The following is a 20141-nucleotide window of genomic DNA, read 5'->3' as shown; positions in this document are numbered from 1 at the left end:
ATTTAAAGTTAACTAACTAAAACAATTGTTACTTCTATACAATATTAGTTAAATTTCGAATCATCTTAAATTATAAAAAACCTTGTTTGACATAAAAAACATATTGAGGAGGCTAGCTCAAAAAACAAAAGTGTACACAAATTTATAAGTTTCCTTGAAAATTGACTATAAAAAAATTGCGATTTATAGTTTTATATTGTAACTAAATTGTAAATGAAAAAATTCTGACTTTTTATATTGCTTGGAAAATCTTTTAACTAGCCACATACATTCTGGATTTATAAGTAAAATTTAAAAAAAAGAAGAATATTTTTACTAAGTGTTTGTAAAAGTCAAAAAAGAAAAAATGTAAACAGAACAAGATTTAAAGCAATCAGAAGTTTTGATATAAAAAATGGGTGTGGTTATTTGCTAGTTGTAACAACTTTTCACAAAGCAATTTTGTTTTATTGCTTTACAAAGTTATAGAAATTCAAATAAATCTTTTAAAAGATATTTCTTGTTTAGATAATCATCTAGTTAAGACATTAGTAAATAGGGCTTATAAAGTTAATTTTATTACAAGATAACTATAGTATTTATGTTATGATTTTAAAACGTCGTAAAGCGATTATTATCAATCAAACACATGAATTTTTTTATGAGTAGTAAATAAACACTTTATTTATCTACAGCACAATAAACAAACTTGATATTTTGAAATTCAAATTAGGCACTTTTCAATTAAGTTGAATCGGTACTGCTTCTGATCTAAAAATATTTCAGATAAACTGAAAAATTAGTAGTAAGTTCTAAACAAAAATTTTTAAATAACTCTTTCATTAAAACTTTCCTTCAATTTCTTGCGATTCACAGTACTTTGTGAATAACAAAAACTAACTTTGTTGAATTAACTTTGTTTAACTAGAGTTTTTGATGTTACTAAATTTGGTAAAAATATTATTTATAAAACTGGTTGGTGATTACATCATTAGCATCAAACAACTTTGATCAAGTTTGACAGTGCTGAATTTTCAGTATAAATTGTTGGATGAATTTTCTCTTTTAAAATATTGAATGTATTGCTTTCATCCACTGTTTAATTAATTATTATCAAAATAAAACAGAGTTGAATAAAGTGTTTATTACAAAGAAAATAATATAAAACAATAAATATAGTTGAAAAATGCAAAGTTATAAAAACTAACCAAAAATGTTATAACAGTAAAATGAAAGCTAGAACTAAAAAAAAAACTTTGACTTTATTTTTTTTTGTTAAGGAATTTTAAGAATTATATAAGTAAAATAAGATTAGATTACTATTTTGTTAATTATTTAACAAGGTCAGATTTTTTATCATAGAAACTAGTACTAAAAAAATAGTTAATTAGCACGTTTATTATTATTAGAGTTGTACGAATAAAAATATGTAAGTTTAATTCTTAATTATTTTACCCAACAGCATAAATTCATTCACTTTTTATTCACGTTAAAACATTTAAAGGTTGACACCATCAGCAATATTTCAATATAAACAATCTATAAAAACTAAGAATTTTCTACAAAAAACTTAACAAGCTTAACAAAAACAGACCTTTTAAGTCTGACAGCAAAAGTTTGTCAGCAGATTTTCGTAGGTCCTTGCTGACGTCAACCTTAGCAACTGATTGTTGCGTGGCAACGGGGGCAGGTGAGTGGGCGTCAAGGAGGCCAGCACCGGAACTGGAACTTTTTCGGGCTCGAACAGCATTTCCGGGGATTTTTTTTCCAAAGACCACCGCGAGTAGTAAACCTCATGAATAGTAAAGGGGCCATAGGGAAACCTTAATTAAAAAATTGCAGTAGATATTCTTGAGTTGATGGTGAAAAGAAAAAAAATCTTAGGTGTGTTGAAGTTTTTTGAGAAACCTTTTTAAAGGGGACAATAGCTTTTTTTTTTTATAAAGGGTACCTTCTGGAAAAGTTTTGAGAAACCCTGGTATACATATTGTTACGTGTTAAATACATTAATTTTGGTCAGTCCAGCTAAAAAATACTACTGTAAAAATTCCTTTTTATTTTGAATTATCTGTTTCCTTAAATTTTAACTACTATTTTTTGAAGTTTATATTTTGGTTATAGAGGCAGGATTTTTACTTTATTAAGTGTTAATTATTTTTGAACTTTCTCGACTTTTTTTTTTGAGAAAATTAAAAAAAGTGTTAGCACTAAAGAAATGCAACATATAACCCTGCCTCTATAACCAGAATAAGTAGTTTGAAACACATATATTTCATAATCACGTTCATCTTTAGCAGATTAACAATAGTACTTACTTATAAAACTTGCTAAAAACTGCAGAAAAAATAGACAACTTGGTTTTATTTTACTATTAACAACTAAACCATAATTCGAAATTCAGTCCGCAAAACAATAATTTTTAGCAGGTATTTTTAGCACATAGTTTTTATAACAAACAATTTATATTGAAATGTAAATCTTAGAAATGTATGTTTATCAAGAATTAATTGACTTTAGAGTTTATATCTCTTGTTTTATAAGTTACTATTTTAGTACTTATTACTAAACTTTCATCTTATGAAAATAAATTGATTTGTATAGTTTTTTCTCCACATTTAAACTAATTTCTTAAGTAACAACCTATTTTGACTTAAAAAACATCTGAATTTTTACAAGCTCTTTGTGCAAAACATTGTTTGCAAGAAAAATATTTTAAAGAGAACAAACAGTTTTTTCTATGTTATTTTGAATTGAAGGTAATATTGTGTTTTGTTATTTTAAGTATGTTATTCTTCTTAAATTTTTTTATAAAAAAATTCTAATTCTAAATATTTTTTTCTTTGTGTCTTAACAAAAAATAAACATTGTTTGTAGGTAGATGACCAAAAAATTTTTCTATACACCAAGTCCTTTGACCAAAATTTTTGAGCGTTTACTTTTTATTGTGTCGAACAAACTTACTAATAACTAGTGATGTACCGGACTCACTATCCGGGTCCGGGTCCGGCCGGATATTGCCATTTTTGTCTGATATCCGGATCCGGCCGGATTCTAATTTGAAAAAAAAGTCCGGATCCGGTTCCGGCCGGATTCTAATTTGAAAAAAAAGTCCGGGTCCGGTTCCGGCCGGATTCTAATTTGAAAAAAAAGTCCGGATCCGGGTCCGGCCGGATCCGAACAGAGATCCGGCCAGACCCGGATCTAGTTAGTAAAAAAGAGCATACTGAAAAGTAGTTTTTCAAAAACAAACCCTGTGTAAATTAATGAGAATCATTTTCGTCAGTTAAAATTAAATACCTACCGTGATTGGCTCATTTTGTACACGTGACTAAATTACATTTAAACTATGAAATAAACATTTCATGAAATGCAACTCTTTACATATGTTGTAAAATTGAAAACTTTGGAATGAATACTTGCATTATTTTTTGTTTAAAGTTGAGCTCAGAGAATACTTAGAGTTAATACGGTTGAATGTACTAGCCAATAAGAATCATATGACGAAATGTTGCAAACTAAATACTGATGCAACAAAACATCAGAACATGACAGGCAGTTTATATGTAAGCAGTTAGTTAGTTTGGTGTGTAGCGTGAAGCAACAAAATATCTTGAACGTTTTTGTGAATGCTTATTGTAAGTAGTGTTTTGTTTCAAAAGTGAATATTTCAACAGGTGTTTTATTGTTTAAATATTTAAGCCAGGTTTATAGTTTAATAGTTAATTAAAAATTTTACAGTTTCTTTTATAGTAAAAGTTTTATTTAAATTTTAGTTTTTTGTTTTAAGTTTTTTGATATAGATCTAAATAGCTTCCAGTTTTTAAAGTGTTACCAAAGTAATTAATAATTTTGTATATTTTAGTATTTTTTGTTGTGTTTTATATAAATGATTCATCACTTAAAACTGTCATGTCTGATTATAGAAAGTAGTCTCAGTTAGAATTTAGTATTTGTTAGATATTAATTTAACAAGGTAGGATTTAATTATGATGAATAGTACTAATAAGTTAAGTGTACCACAATCAGTCCACAACTTTACTACCAAATTGTCTACCTTTGCTAGCTGTTTTACTGATTATTAGATTAAAGTAATTTTTTCGGTTTTTAAAAACCTCATTCTGACTCAGGCTTGTTTGTACTCACTCTAGCTAGTTTTATTGACTTAAACAGTGGCAACCCTGCTAGTTTGAAAATTTTTGGGAATTTTAGAAAATCTTGGACTGCCTCAGGCTAGTTTAGTTTTTTTATAAAAACTCAGGCTAGTTTTATTTTAGATTTTGAATGAGTTTGAGCTGATCCAGTTTTCAATATTTTGTAATTTTCTAGTGTATTTTGTTCATGAACTTGATTTCAGATTTTAATTGTAAATAACACCTAAATTTGTAAACCTTGTGGCTAGCTGTTCTACTTATTATTAGATTAAAGTTATTTTTTTTCAGTTTTTAAAAACCTCATTCTGACTCAGGCTAGTTTATTCTAGTGATGTACCAGACTCACTATCCGGGTCCGGCCGGATATTGCCATTTTTGTCTGATATCCGGATCCGGCCGGATTCTAATTCGGAAAAAAAGTCCGGATCCGGTTCCGGCCGGACTCTAATTTGAAAAAAAAATCCGGTTCCGGCCGGATTCTAATTTGAAAAAAAAGTCCGGATCCGGGTCCGGCCGGACCCGAAATTGTGGGTCCGGTACATCACTACTAATAACTAGGTAGGGTTAAACGTTGTTCAAAACTTATGAAACTTTTTATCATTTGTCTAAACATTTACTACAATATATAAAAAGATAAGCTGTAAGCTAAACGCCTTTCAATGTTAATATTTATAATGTTGCTCTATCAGATATAACTTAATAAGACTTAAAATAGTAGAGATCTTAACTAATTGAGTCCGTCGGAAAGTAAAAATATATTTTCGTACGTAAATACTCTATAAGAAAGACGAAAAAAGGCACGAAATAAGTATTCGTGTACGAAAAGAGCTGGTTTTAAATATTTGTACCATATTTTATTTTGACCCTAATTATACTTACTGGGCCAGTGGTCTTCACAGTGTACTCATGTGCACATCAGTGTGCATAGAAACTTTTGTGCACAGTAATTATAATATATAAAACAAACTTAACCATTTTGTTTTGTCTGTTCCTTCTACCAAAAACTAATTTTAACATAAATTGTAGTTTTTAACATCTTATTTAAATGTTAGAACACTGAAAATAATGTTTTTTAATGTTAGTTTATAATTTCTACATTCTAGAGTGCTCAAATGTTTTTCCAGTAATTTACAGTGCACAGTTTTTGAAAATATTAGTGTCTACTAAACTAGACTATTTTACATCATAACAAACTTTTTAAACCAACTATATATTTTGACTTCTACAAAAAAAAAACAATCAAATTACAAAAAAAAATATCATGATTGGTTTTTTTAACAACAACATTGCATAGACAATTTAGTAAAAAGACAAATTACAAGGAATAAATGATCTAATACTTACATAACAAAAAATCAGCAATACAGTTGATAAATCTAAAAACAAATACAAAACATTAAAATAAGTCTTTTAAAAGCTGCTTTTTATTTACTTTTCCCATAGCGTTTCTTGGGATGCTGTTAATAAACTTGAACTTTCTAGGAATCCGGTATTTCGGCATTCGTTCAGCGCACCATTCTGAAATTTCTTTCTCAACCATTTTAAAGTCGACTTTTTTTGTCTTTAATGAAACCACGGCAGTAACAATTTCACCCCAAGTTATGTCTGGTACACCGATTACTGCAACCTATTTTTTAATATTTTAATTTCATTTTTGAAAAAAAAGTTTTTTTATTATAAAACGTATCTATAAAATAGTTAGTATAATGTGTAGAATTTTACGAGATTTTTCATATAGCATCATAGTTTTTTCCTTTAGGTAAGTTTGCTTTTTAAATACTTGTTTTATAAAAAGATAACCTTTCACTAGTGCTATTTAACGCGATAAATACAGTTAGTGGAATTCAACGGATTTACTAAATAAAAGTAATATTGAATAATTTTAGTAACAAAAAAATTAATGACCTATGAACAAAGCTCATATAAAAAATCTAAAGAAATTTGACATTGTAATAAAATAAATATTTGCAATTATTGATTGACTAAAGAAAATAATTAATCAGTCATTAACTTGAAGTCGAATGAAAACAAGTGGTAAGCAGCTTTCTATTGTCTACAAAATTCAAGTTTAATTTATAAATACAAGAGCTATTAAGGTCTTTAAATTTTATTTTGTTTTATATTATTTCAAATAATTTTAATGCATAATTTTCAAAGCAAATTTTGTTCTCGATTTAAATTTGACTTATAAAAAAAATCCTGTGAGTTTATTAGTCAGTTTATTAAAGTTTTATTATTTTTAGCATGGAAATAATTTTGTTTTTCTTTAGTAGTGTTATCTTATATAATAATTATTAAAATGGTACAAAGACTAACTATATTAGTTTTTTAACAAATGATTTTGATGCAATCTTATTGCAAGTTAAGATTTGTTTTATATACTTTTAACAAGCTAAACCCACGAACTCTCTAAACATAAAACGACTTAGATAACAAAATAACACGCTCTGCTATAGGTGTAGTACACAATGGTTTAAAAAGTACTATAAGAATAAAAATAAAACCAATTCTCTACTCATGTAGATATCAAAAATAAGCTTGATAATAAAAATACTAGTTTTTCTAAATATTTAAGTTAACAATTCTTCCTTATAAAACTTAATTTATAAAGTATGTGCGTTTGTAAACTAAAGCTTTTAAAAAAGTATAACTGGATATCGCATGACCTTAAGAGTCCTTTTTTATAACTTTTAATATGAGTACTAAAAAAAACTATGTTATACTTTAGTAAACTACTTTCTCTTCCACAAAATAATAAAAGTAAACAGTATATTTACATAAAATAGAACTGAATGATAAATAACACAACCTCTTTAATATTGGAATTGGTTAACAAAATGGCCTCTATTTCAAGAGCACCAATTTTAAAACCTCCACTCTTTATTATATCCACTGAACTTCTGCCGACTATTTTAAAGTATCTACTGTTTGTGCCTTCTTCGTATGCACAAGTGTCTCCTGTTTTGAACCAATCTGAAAAAATCACTTTTACAAAATAGTACAGTTTAACTTAAACCCTGCCTCTAAGTTTTTTTTTGTATCCATCGAAACATTGTTTTTTCTATAAAAAATATCTTTTGACGTAACATACTTTTTTATCGTACAATATATATTAAAAGTTATATTTTATACATCTACGTACATTATAAGTATTAGATAAATTTTAATCAAATATTTAACTTATAATATAAGTCTTCTAATATAAAAGCAAGTTTAAATGAAGTTTTTCTAAATGATACTATAGAAGACGTTTTAGTTAATAGTATAACATATTTGCTTTTCATTCTAATGTTTGTCATAAATACTTTTCTTTCTAAAACCTTTTACAGAGATAACTTACATTTTTTACAAATAAAATGTGACTTGTTTTTAACATATATAAAGTTAGCATCTCTTAAAAAAATGCTGGCTTGCTATATTTATCAGCGGCAAACATAAGTAAACAACAATTAAAATAACAAAAGCATTCAAAATAACTATAACCTATTACTGTTGTTTATACTCCAACGTCAGAACCAGACATAAAACCATGAGTCGCTTAGACAGAAGTCACCAGAAATAAAACAAAAACACATAAACGTATAACTCATAAAACAAAGTCCTAACTTTAAGAAAACGTTTTGAAACTTTACTCATAATAAAATGAAAAATAAAGAACTTACTTAACAGATTTTTTTGATACTTCATTTTTAGTGAGAAGCACCGTTTTTGTCAACCGGTATACTCATAATTCCCATCTGAAACAATTCTCGGCCAAAACTTTTTTTCTTTCTTTTTTGTTTATTTTATTATTCTTTTTTTTAATTATTGCTGTTACCCCTAAACCTTACCCTTGGTGAATATTTTTTAGTTATTTTACTTTTTTTCGTTGAATAATCGGGTGAGAATTGATTTGGGTAGGAAATGTGAGGGTTAGAGTTGATTCAGGTGGGAATTGTGCGCGGGTTGGAACTGTGTTTGTCTCTTGTCAATCAAATAAGCCTTATTATTAATTTAAATTTATACTTTATAACGTATCAATATAATAACGTTTATTTGATTAAAAAGACGGTGTTTGCTATTTTAAAATTAAAGTATTAAAAAACTTAGTTTTGATGAAATTAGTTTTCTGCTATATTAAAATTTTATTAAGCATAGCTTATTTTTTCATTTAAGCTAGTGATTAACTTTTTCATCTATTAGATCCACAAATTAGGATCTGCCCGGATCCGGACTATTAAAATAGATTAAAAACCTAAGTTACACTTAAAATATTTTTTTTAATATATTTATCATTGTGACTATATGTAAACAGAAATATTTGTACAATGATTTTTGTATTACAGTTTTGCTTTTTAACAGTTTTTACTATTTTTATAGTATAACTTTACTAGATTGCAAAAATGTTTCTATTAATTATTACCCTTTACTTATAGTGACTTCCGACCACTGTTATGTAACATCAAATAAGGCATACAAATATAAATTAATTTATAACTAGAAAATATCATCTAAAATTTAAAATAGCTTAAAAAAGATAACAAAACGAGTATTGGAATATTAAGCCATGTAAGAAAGAAAGCGACATGACTGTTAATCAATCAACTAGAACTTATTGATACAGTTTAGTAAATTATGAGGTACTAGTTTAAAATTTATCTTTTAATATTTTTTCAAACGCAAAAGCGAATATAGAAAAGATGTATAAATTGTGGTGAACTCTTAAAATAAAGGTCAACTACTATTTGTAAACACACAATACTGTTGATTTAATAGTGTTTATTTGTATGTTTCTAATTTATGTCTTTTTATATATTTTCGCTAAAATTTAGTATGACTATTCTTAAAAACTATAGAACTGTTTTCAAAAAAATCTCATGCTATATCTATTCATATGGTTGTTGATCCGGCAGATAAATAATTAAACCTCAAAAATACTGGGTTAATTCATAAACAAAAACTTAGTATACAAATGATATTTAAATTTGAAAAATATAAAAACTAAAACAAGAGAGACTAAAAAAAAAACTTAGTAAAACCAAATTCTACGTTTAGTAGTAAAATAAAAACATATTGAAATTATTTTATCAACATTTAGAAGCTTAAAGAATAAAACTAGCAAATTTCAACAAAACTAAAAAAATATTATTTAAGGGGTAAGTTGTGTAGGAAAGATATAATTGTTTAGATTAAGTAAACACCAGCAGTAATTAATTGGGATAAAACTTAACTATTTTTTGTTGGTTTTGACAGTAAGTTTAACTAAATTAATTTATTTAAGTTTTCTACAAAAACAATATACTTTGCGAAGCTATTCCATGTAATAATTTTATCCATACAGTTAAAGTTATATGGAAAATAGAATTATGCCACTGACCACTTTTAAAATTACGTTTGCATGTTATTTTCCTTACGTTTTCTCTTGAAATTCAGTTTTTCATTGAATAAAAAAAAAATCATAAAGACTTTAATTACAACAGTTACAACTTTAAGTAAATTAAAGATAACCTTTATAAAAAGTTTTTTTAGTTTCTGCTGGATTATCGAAATATTCTTGAAACACGGAGGGCGATCTCACCAGAAGTTCACCTTCTAGATTTTTTTCTGTTTTATCCAAAACTTCAACTTTATCCTTAGCTGCATACACCAGTGTTCTATAAAAAGAAAAAAGAAATTATAATACATAATAGCTAAAATAATTAAGTTAGTATAACAAAATACAAAAGTATGCATAAAAATAAAGAGAAAAATATTTTTTTCATCACTTATTTCACATTACAAACTTTATAGAAATGTGAGTTAAAAAATTACTAAACAATAATAAAACATTTTACTGAAAAAATTGTTTTCTTTGTAGCTAACATTTTAAATATTTTGCACAATAGTTGAAAATTTCAAGTGTCTATTAATAGTTACTAAACTATTCATCTATTCAAAGCTAATATTAACTTTTTGTAATTAGGACTACCATCAGAAGCTTGACCGACTATTTTTACTTCAGTGTGAGGAAATGGTAAGCCTACAGAGCCTAAAAGTATTTTCTAGTTTCATTTATATAAAAGTAAGTTATAACATTTAAAAATATATTCATTAAAAAAACTACCTTATTTTTTAAGACTAAATTCAAATATTTACAATCAAGTTTTCGTATGATCTTTACAAAATGATTAAACTAAAAAACAATCTATGATTATGTCTAAAAACTAACAAAAATTTAAATTTCCAAAAAATAAAAAATAAACCTGGTATTCTAGGGCCAGAGTAAGGATTGGTAAGTCCCATACCAAACTCTGTCATACCATATCTCTCCAGTAACGTATGTTCAGTAATTTCTGACCATTTTTTCAAAATTGGAATTGGTAAAGCAGCTGAGCCTTAAATTAGAGTTTTGGGTTTCAAGCAGTTTTTTAAATTTACAGACATTATGATGATTATTTAGTATTAAAAACTTATTAATTTTCGTTGTAAAACAGCATACTTAAAAAAATGACAATTAGTCCTTTATATGATTATCACTATATAAAGTAGAAAACATATGAAAGACAATTTTTGCTGTTAGTAACCACTAAACTTAAGTATAATATATCATTAATTTTGTACTTGAGAATACGTGTGATATAATGTAGCAATACGTTTGGGGAACGGGTTAAATATGCACGAAGAGTCAAATATTCACGAAGGGTCATTTTTGTACGAGAGTAAAAAAAAATTAAATTAAAAAAAAAACAAAAAAGAAGAAAAAGTTAGTTACCGACCAAGGTTAACAGAGTTTACAAAAAAAAAAGAATAAAAAAAAGATTTAAAAAAAAGATAAAAAAACAAAAAATAGAAAAAAGTTACCGACCGAGGATAAGTTGGCGATAACAAAGATAGTAAAAATAAATAAAATAAAAATAGATTACCGACCACGAGTATTTGTTTTTAATTTTCAATATGGGCAAAAATGTCTGTGCAAAAAAGAACCTTCGTGCATATTGACACCTACCCATACCGTTTGATTGACTAATGAGTACTTTAAGTAATTGAGTCGAAATTGTATTAAAATTTTAGAATTTTGTTATAATGACTAAAAACCATTTATTGTTCTTTAAATTCAGACTTAAAAGAATGACAAACAATTAATTCTACAAATAACTATATTTTACGTTTTTCAATCAGTAAAAATCCTAGTATTTAAAAAGATAACAAGTTTTGTAATACTTGTTATATAAAATGAAATATTTTTAACTACCATCAGTATAACTATTTTTAAGCTTTAAACTACTTACTAAAAAAATAAAAAAAAAAAAATTCAATCAGAATATATCTATACAACTTCGTCATCGATATAAATTATAAATAAAATAGTTATTGTCGGTAAAAACTAGCGAGTTAAGACAAAAACAACGTACACTATTTATTATGCTTTTTTAGTATTATATTTACTCATTAAACTGTGAATCCTTGTAAAAGTTCGGTATCGAAAACTTAAAGTTGTTTACCTGAAACCATCAATCTAATGGAAGCAAAAACTTTTTTGATATAATCTTTGTCCAGGTGTGCTAGCTCTTTTTCGTAGTACTCTATTAGTTTTGAATAAATTGTTGGGACAGCCATAAAAACTGTCAATGGATTATTTGCTTCCAAGTTTGTCAAAAAATAATTCCAAACCTACAAAATGTATTACAGTCTTGTATAAATAGTAAAGAGATTTAAAAACTAGTAAAGCTTTTAGGGTCGTAGTAAAATAGAAACAATTTTGTAATATCAAAAATAATTATATCAAAATTATTAAAAAGAAAGTCTTTAATAAAACTTTAACTAGAGCATTCAACACAAATTGTAAACTTATTTTATTTAAATTTAAAAAAGGACAAAGCTTTTGCTAAATCTTTTTTTCAGTCATACACGACAACGTAATAAAACTAATTCTAATATCAAAAAACACTTTTTTTTCAAAGAAAACTACACATGAAAATAAATTATGTGCGGAAAAATAAAAAGAAATCATTCAAAAGTGAAAAATACCCATGCTTAATCTAAAGAAGAAGCAACAGCATTATTTCGTCGCGTTAGAAAAACTTTTCAACTTAAAAACAAAGTTTTCCAGTATAAATATAAATTTTAAAGGCATTATGTACTGCCATAGAGACAAATTAGAAAAAATATGACAAATTAAATCAATACATAACTTTTCTCGTTGCTTTGTTATACTTTTACATTTAAACAGTATTATCTGTTACATGCTAATGTTGCTCATTGTGAGTAAAAAAACAATATTGTAAAAGTAATTTAGAAAAAGATAATTGACTAATGTTTTTACAAAACTAATAAAATGTTTCAATATAATAAACTTCTAGTTCTAACATAATTCAAATTCATAGCAACTGTAAATCATTTATGTCAAATAAAAAGAGTTCAAAAAGTAATTATTTGTTCAAAAATACACTAAATTAACTAAATTAAGCTTAAATACAAACTATTTAAAATTTCAAATAGCTTACTTGTTTTGCATCAAAGCCGGGCAGCATAGTTACTTGAGCTCCAGTAGCTAGTGGACATAACAAGGCATTGACAATACCATGCGTATGATGAAGTGGCAAAACGTGCAATATATTGTCACTTAGACTCCATTGCCACTCATCCAACATCTTGAATACCTGAAAGCGCTTCTCTCTTTAACAAAAAAGCCATACTCCTAAGTTTATATTTATTACTTAAAGATTATAACATATTTTAACTATCTATTTCAACACATAAACTGTATTTTCTTCAAATACTACGAAATATACTTTATTTCAGTTTTATAAGGCAATTAAATAAAATAGACCACCTAATATCAATTTACCTGAGCAGCAAGATTTTGGTGATTCAGAAGAACTCCTTTTGGTCTGCCAGTTGTTCCACTAGTGTATAAAATCATGGCTGGTTTTAGCATTAAACCCGATTGTTTTTTGGTGCAGCATGGATCTAAATCATTTTCAGTTGCTTGAACTGAATTTAGACTTTTTAAGTTTTTAGGTAAAATTATAGGAATGATTCCAGTTTTGTTTGACAACTGTTGTGCTTTCTGTGTGTATTAAAATAGATTGTTTTCAATACTTAGTAAATAATCTTTTCAGCTACTTAGAGATGCTCTAAATAAACATATGCAAACTTATTTCTAATTTAGTACGTGTCTAACTTACTTTTTACCTTACTAGTTTTTCTAACTTTTATCTTTATAATTTGCAAGTTATTAAAAAGAAAAACAAATTCTCCAAAAACAACTTTGTAGATTAAGTGTTAAACTTAGTAAGATCAAACTGGATTTATAGTTTTCAAAAGTTTTTTTTTAATTATCTCAAATATATCAGCTTAAATTAAACCAGTTTTTCCTAGTCTTCAGTTTAAAAATTCCTCAAAACTTTTGTCAAATATCCCTAACAAAAACATTTGAAGTACTTTTTTATGAGTACTATTTTTACCAATTTTATTTAATTTGGTAATTTTATATGTTTGCCTTTATAGTTTGACTCTTCTATAAGGAAAATGATACTTTGCTTAATAATTGGTTATATTTCAAATGTTTTAAAAATATTATAAAGCAACTTGTAGGTTAGTTTTTTATAAAAGCTCGTTATCTCCTATAATTTTTGAACAACACTTTTTAAACTTTCTCAGTCTAATGGTTATAGAAATTTTAGAATAGTTATAAAAGTAAACAACATTTTCATTTTTGGAACATATACAATTTAAATAAAATATTTCTAAATAACCTGTAAATATTGCAGGTATTGAGGTCTCTTGCTCAAAAAAAAATAGACAAGTTTTCAACTTCAAAGAAAAATTGACAATGAATAAACTACAGTCTATAGATTTGTATTAAAAACCTTTTACAAAGCTGACTTCATCTCAAAAGTTAATGGAAACTATATTAACTTATAATGTATACTTTACTAGAAAATTTTAGATCCCCATGACCTTAAATGATTTTGAGTTGTCATTATACAGTGTAAAGTTTAAGTAGTTTGTATTAAGACTATATTAGACTACATATTGTTATTCAACATATATTTATTTATTTATTTATCCCAGAGGTTGGCAAACTACTGCATGAAAAGCAAAACATCTGAGTCACTTGAATTTTTCTTTTCAGCTAAAGACACACTATTTTTTTTTGTAATAAATATTTACAATTAGACTCATAATTAAAAAATTAAATTGTTTTCCTTATTGATATATATTTAATTACGTTTTAGTTTAAACAGTATTTTCAATTGATACTACATTTAAAAAAAACTGTGACCAGCAGAATACTTGTTATATGCTACGCTTCTTCTTAAAAAACTGACTATTTTTTGGAAAATTGTGCCGATTCCTTGTGTAATCAATAAACAGTCTTTATAACTAACCAACTTAAATTCTTTGTGTTAAGAATCTGGTTAAAGCTTTGCCAAGCTGTAAAATCTATTTTGTAGCTTATATGAAATTATCTAACAAGAGTAAACTTATTTTAGAAACAAATACACATACCAACATATATTTAAAACTTATTCCAAATCATTTTAAAATTGATTTAAAAATAAACTAAGATATCAAGCAAAGTTTTATACCATGAAGAAATTTAAAAGTCAAGATACAAAAATTTTATGTAATAATACTGAAATATTATTTTAGTAAGGTGTAACTTTATTTACTGACTTGGTTATAAAAAAGGCATTTTAATGAATACTGCTTTCTTTAGAAAACATAATCTATACAAACTGCTTTCGAATTTTTTTTTCTGATCAAAAATTATTTTATAAATATACAACCCATAAACTAATTTACATCTTTAAACTCTTCATTGGCTATTAAAACTTTGGACTGAGATTGATTGACAAAATATTCAAGTTCTTGAAGTGGGTATTTAGGAGAGAGTGGTACTACAGCAGAACCACACAGCCAAATGCTTAGTTTAGTTGCAATATAAGACGAGTCATTTCTTGTCAAAACAGCTATGTTTGAATTGTTTAGAACACATTCATCTAGTTTAGCTTTGTAACTGTCTAAACAAAAAAACAATCAAAGCTTATACAAAGCTATAAAAATTAAGTCAATTGTTGAAAAATGTCTTAGCTAATTTACAAGTCATGTTTATGAAATTGTAATCGTTTATCGAACTGTAATTCTATACGTAATGAATAAGTCTGTTTCAATAACTACAAGCTAAACAAGTTGTTAAGTGCAAATTTTTTAGGTACATACTTGATCAAATATTGATCATGTATCATTATAAATGTAAAATTTTATTCAAAGTATAAGACATTAAAAAATACATTTAAGGTAAAAATGGAAATTAAAACATTTATTTAGGCTGCCAAATATTTTACATAACAAGAGAAGGTTACTTTTTAATATTATGTAGCTTTAAAATTATTGACATTTTAAATTAGAGTAACTTACTTTTTAGGTTAACAGTTGTTTGTAACAAATCATTGTAGTTTAATGTGTCTTTAGCATCTTTAATTGAAGTACTTTTGGGTTTTAATAGGCCTTTTTGGAGAATTTTGAAGGGGACAGTTGTGTCAAAACAAGAAAATCTTTTCGGAAGAGTATGACAACAATAAAAATGTAAAGGGATGACAATTTTATTGTTTGTAATTTTCTTAAATTTATAAACTTTAAACATGTCAACTAAATCTTCAATATAAGTTTATTAAATTAAAGAAAAAAAACTTTAAGCAAAACTATCAATGATCAGAAATTTATAAAAAATATTTTATCATATTTTAAAAATGTAATTACTTAAAAAGTTCTATATAAGAAAATTTAAGATATAAGTTTGCTGCAACCATTACTAAAAAGTTTAAAATCTCAAAAAAATCCATGGAAAAAATGCACTTATTTAAAGCTTTCAAATTAGATACTAACAAATACTTCATTAATCAGAGTGATAAAACTTTCATTTAGAGATTTAATGAAAACAAATATGTGAAAACGTTAAGTGTACATAGAATTGAACCTTTCTTCTTGCCTAATTCTTCTTTCTTTTTCTTCCTTTTTAAGTTTTTTCATATTTTCATAGTCTTCATTATCAGTTGGAAGTTCAAATCTACAGTTTGGACATGAATTAGTAGTCATCAACCATTTTTTAATACAAGGTCTGTGGAATGGTTGTTTGCAATCACATTTAATTTTAACTACATCCTTTAAGTCTGAGTCAAAATTCATCAAACACACAGGACACTGATCATCTTCCTTTACAAAATCTACAGAAGAGTTTAGTACCTTTTCAATTTCCAGTTTGCTAGCAGGGGGTGCTAATCCATCTGGTTCTACCATACCAAACATTCCATTAGCCTGTTCACTAAGAAAATCGTTATCTATCATATTAGTTCTCAATAGGTTCAACAATAAATCATGGGCTCTGTTAACATTTCGATTATTAGTTCTTTCCTCTTCTTCTATGGAATGCTCATCAAAATATGAAGACATTATATTAAGTTTCTACAACTTCAAAAAAAAATTAATCTAATTAAAAAGTAAATCTTAAAAATAAAAGACTGTATATTAAAAAGTAATTATTATGGTCCTTTTGGCAAAGTCTGATTGGTAAAGCTTTTGCAATAACAATTTTTATTATAAGGAAAGTTCTTTGAGGTTAGACAAGTTTAATTAAGTAAATATTGTTATATAAAAACTAAACTTCCTGTATGATTCATACATATGTTAAAATTAAAATTCAAACTAACCAATCTAATATTTAGAAAAATTTATGCTACGGTTGCCTCTTTTTGTGTCAAAAAAAAAACTGTCCTGAGTAACCTTAAATTGTTCTCAGTCATCCTGAGTTTTTTAAATCCTTAAAACAAAACTTAAAAACTTTTCAAAATTATGAAAAATCTAGTTTATTAACAAAAATGGTTACAAAATAACAAAATATTGACACTAAATCAACTAAATCTCATTCAAAATCTATTAAAAAAACTGACCAAAGATTTTCAAAAATTGTAAGACTGTCATAAGTTTTTTTAAAAAACAAAACTATACTAAGTCAAGCTGAATTAAAAAAAAACTCAAAATATCCTGAGTTATCCTCAATGTCCTTTTGGCAACCCTGAATGTATAATAAATTTAAAAAATGTATGATTTTTGAATAAAATCAACAATAAACAATAATTACATTACAAAAACTACTTCATAGAAAAGAATAACAATAGTTGCTTGGTAGATAGCAAATTTCTCTTAAAGACGAATGAGGTAAACCTTTTTTTTTTTAAAGTAAGCCTTTTTTTACTTGATAAAAAAGCTATGAATTTTTTTTTTTATGAAAAATTCAAAGTATTTTTTTAAGTATAACAGAGTTGTCATTCTTTAAAACAAAAACAGGCTTGTCACTTATTGAGTCAAAAAACTGTTGAGTTATATTAAACTGTCCTGAATCATCCTGAGTTTTCTAAAGCCGTAAAATATCTATTTTTAACTTCAAAAATTAATACAATCAAGTTCTTTTACAAAAATATTTATATAAAATAACAGTTTATTGCAACTAAATAAACTAAATCTTGTTCAAAATATATAAAAAAAGTCCTGAATTTTTAAGAATTTTAAAACTATCTTTTTTTTTTGTAAAAAACAAAACTAACCCTAGTCAATCTGAGTTTATTTATATAAAATATCCTAAGTAATCCTGAGCTGTCCTAAGATTTTCAAAACCCTAAAACATCCAGAGTTATCTTGAGTATCCTGAGTGTGTGGCAACCCTGCAAAAAAAATAGCATGAACCTTTTAAAAAGATCAAACTAGCCAGACTTCTTCAAAAATTATCAAAAAAAATAAAACTAACCTCAGTATCTGACAACCTTAGTCTTTTACATAGATTAAAATCAAGATAAATATGTATTGACTTAATAATAAGAGTAAAATTTCAACTAAAATTAAGTTTAAATTTTTTGAACTTGTTTTTATGCTTGAAGGCTCTGTTTTTAAAACATAATTTATATTAAGTTGTGGTAGTTATCACTAATTAATAGTAAAGAAAAAAATTAAACGTAATAAATCCACAAAAATTAAAAAACATATCACTCAAATAGATTTTTTATAAAATGTGCACTTACTTAACTAACAACCTGGGCTAAACAAGGCCTTCTGTTAATCAGGGTTGCCACTCTTTGAGTCAAAAAAACTGCTCTGAGTGACCTTAAACTGCCCTGAGTCAACCCCAATTATTTTTTAAATCATTTTAAAAAATCCGCCTATGGCGCAAATTACTTATACCTCATGTCCATTTTTTTCTTAACAACTAAAAGACGATTGTTAAGAGTATACTTCAGCATTAAATGTTCATTAAACATATTTTGAGAAACTGTTTTCGAAGTTTAACACTTTATTTTAAATCAATTTACATTTAAAAAAAAATTGTAAATTATTTTATTTAAACTTGTTAGTTAACTATATATATATAACAGAAAACAAGTTTAAATTTTTTTGTTAGACTTTAATTGTCTAACTTTAATCTTACCACATTAAGTATTCACAAAATTATATGTTAACAAAAATGTTTTAACTAAGTATTTAAAAATCAACAAAAATCATGTTTTTTAAACAAATTTGTTAAATAAAATAACAAAAGATTAAAAATTGGATCAACTAATTATTATTCTAGATCTAGAAAAACTGGCCTGAGACTTTTTAAAAATCTTAAAACTCTTGAGATTATTATAAAAAATCAAAACTGTCCTGGAGTCATCTTGAGTTTAAAAAAAAACATAATATCCTGAGTTATCCTGAGAATTTATAGAACTTTAAAATACCCTCAGTTATCCTTAGTAACCTGAAAGTGTGGAAACTGTGATTAATTATCTGAAGTACACATATTTTAATAGTTTTTGCACTTGATTTGTAGACTAGAAACATAACATCTGGTTAGAATAAAATAAAATTCTCTATATTTATCATATGATTTCAACTAAAACTTGGAACTAAATCAAAATCCTGAGAAGTTTCAAAAAAATAAATAATCACTAGAAGGCCAACTTTTTATACCAAATTTTATTTATCTGAAAATACTTTCAATATTTTGTTAATAACTTATTTTTCATTAAGTTATAATAGTTTACAAATAGAAATTGTGTTTTTATGTATTTATTTATTAATCAGGTATGCACTAGATTAGGGTTTCCTAAACGCATTTTCATGAAAGCCCCTTGTCATAAATTTGAATATTAATTGCCTCCACTTATTTGTTATTGCCCCTTACTAGATAGATACTCATTTACATTTTCAGCCAAAAAAGTTAACATCATTATTTAATTTGTCAAATTATTAACAAAGAAGAAAAAACAAAAGACATAAATGTAATTGAAGAAGTGACATTAGTTTGTTAAAAGCTGTTAAAAATTTGAGGTTGTAAAAGGTGTGTCTTTTGAATAGTGAGATGTGGATGATTTGTGGATCTCTATTGAACATGAAAATAATAAATCTTTTTTAGTCAGCAATGTTTATAGACATCCAAGCACTGCATTTGATACTTTTAAAGAAAATTTCCTTAATGTTTTACACCTATTAAATGAAAATAATAAATATTATACAACTAGAGGTGATATAAATTCAAACTTGTGCTACCAACATATTGATCCTGAGTATTTAAATGAAGTTTAAACAAAATTTTTGCTTTTCAATTTCAATAAAACTTCAAAAAACTCTGAATTTAGTGTTAAAATTAATGGTTTTCTTATTGAACAGAGTGATAGTATAAAATACTTGTGTGTGGTTTTGGATGATAAGCTGAATTGAAAGAAACATTTGAGTTTACTGAAATCAAAATTGTCTAGTTGTTATGTTTTATCAAAATTGATATATTGTTTGGACACAACTACATTTAAAATTGTATATTATAGTTTGTTTTATCCACACATCAAATTGTATATCTGCTTGGGTTGGTGCTGCTGACCGTTACTTAAAACCAATTGTTGGTATGCAAAAAAGAGTGATTAGGTATGTTTGTTGTGTGCCTGCCTTGACCACAAAAAACCCTTTCTTTAAAAAAACTGGTGTGCTAAAATTAAAGGATGTGTATAAATTGATGCG

The 20141-nt window shown here is 26.0% G+C and overlaps 2 protein-coding genes across 3 annotated transcripts; both read right to left on the bottom strand.

Annotated features, from left to right (window-relative positions):
• Positions 1-1663: 1663 nt before the first annotated feature.
• On the bottom strand, positions 1664-15747 carry LOC145837153 (malonate--CoA ligase ACSF3, mitochondrial-like). 2 transcript variants are annotated; one of them, XM_082944920.1, is made up of 11 exons: positions 15516-15747; positions 14901-15118; positions 12937-13158; positions 12593-12748; positions 11591-11759; positions 10352-10483; positions 10059-10137; positions 9618-9763; positions 6940-7103; positions 5563-5757; positions 1664-1802 (listed from the first exon to the last, which is right to left on the bottom strand). In XM_082944920.1, the coding sequence occupies exons 1-11, from the start codon at positions 15739-15741 to the stop codon at positions 1773-1775; spliced, it is 1737 nt and encodes a 578-aa protein (XP_082801046.1). In that variant the 5' UTR covers positions 15742-15747; the 3' UTR covers positions 1664-1772. The 2 variants fall into 2 exon arrangements, with proteins under 2 accessions (XP_082801046.1, XP_082801045.1); XM_082944919.1 differs by lacking the exon at positions 1664-1802 and having other exon boundaries at positions 5444-5757.
• LOC145837154 (E3 ubiquitin-protein ligase RNF181-like) lies at positions 15747-16562 on the bottom strand. The gene has a single exon (XM_082944921.1). It carries the CDS (start codon positions 16545-16547, stop codon positions 16053-16055), a length of 495 nt encoding a protein of 164 aa, XP_082801047.1. The 5' UTR covers positions 16548-16562; the 3' UTR covers positions 15747-16052.
• Positions 16563-20141: the final 3579 nt, after the last annotated feature.

Source organism: Thalia democratica, chromosome 5 (genome assembly GCF_965202585.1).
Source record: "Thalia democratica chromosome 5, ktThaDemo2.hap1.1, whole genome shotgun sequence".
NCBI lineage: Eukaryota > Metazoa > Chordata > Thaliacea > Salpida > Salpidae > Thalia > Thalia democratica.
Note: the sequence above shows the minus strand (reverse complement) of the source record. Positions and strands in the feature narration are given on the sequence as shown.

Bases quoted from the DNA above. Each gene is read 5' to 3' on its own strand.
- LOC145837153 (XM_082944919.1), bottom strand. From the start codon at position 15,741: ATGTTTAAAGTTTATAAATTTAAGAAAATTACAAACAATAAAATTGTC. The intron at 11,760-12,592 runs GTAAGCTATTTG...TACATTTTGTAG, and splicing joins CCGGCTTTGATGCAAAACAA to GTTTGGAATTATTTTTTGAC. The intron at 10,484-11,590 runs GTAAACAACTTT...CTCTAATTTAAG, and splicing joins CATTAGATTGATGGTTTCAG to GCTCAGCTGCTTTACCAATT.
- LOC145837154 (XM_082944921.1), bottom strand. From the start codon at position 16,547: ATGTCTTCATATTTTGATGAGCATTCCATAGAAGAAGAGGAAAGAACT.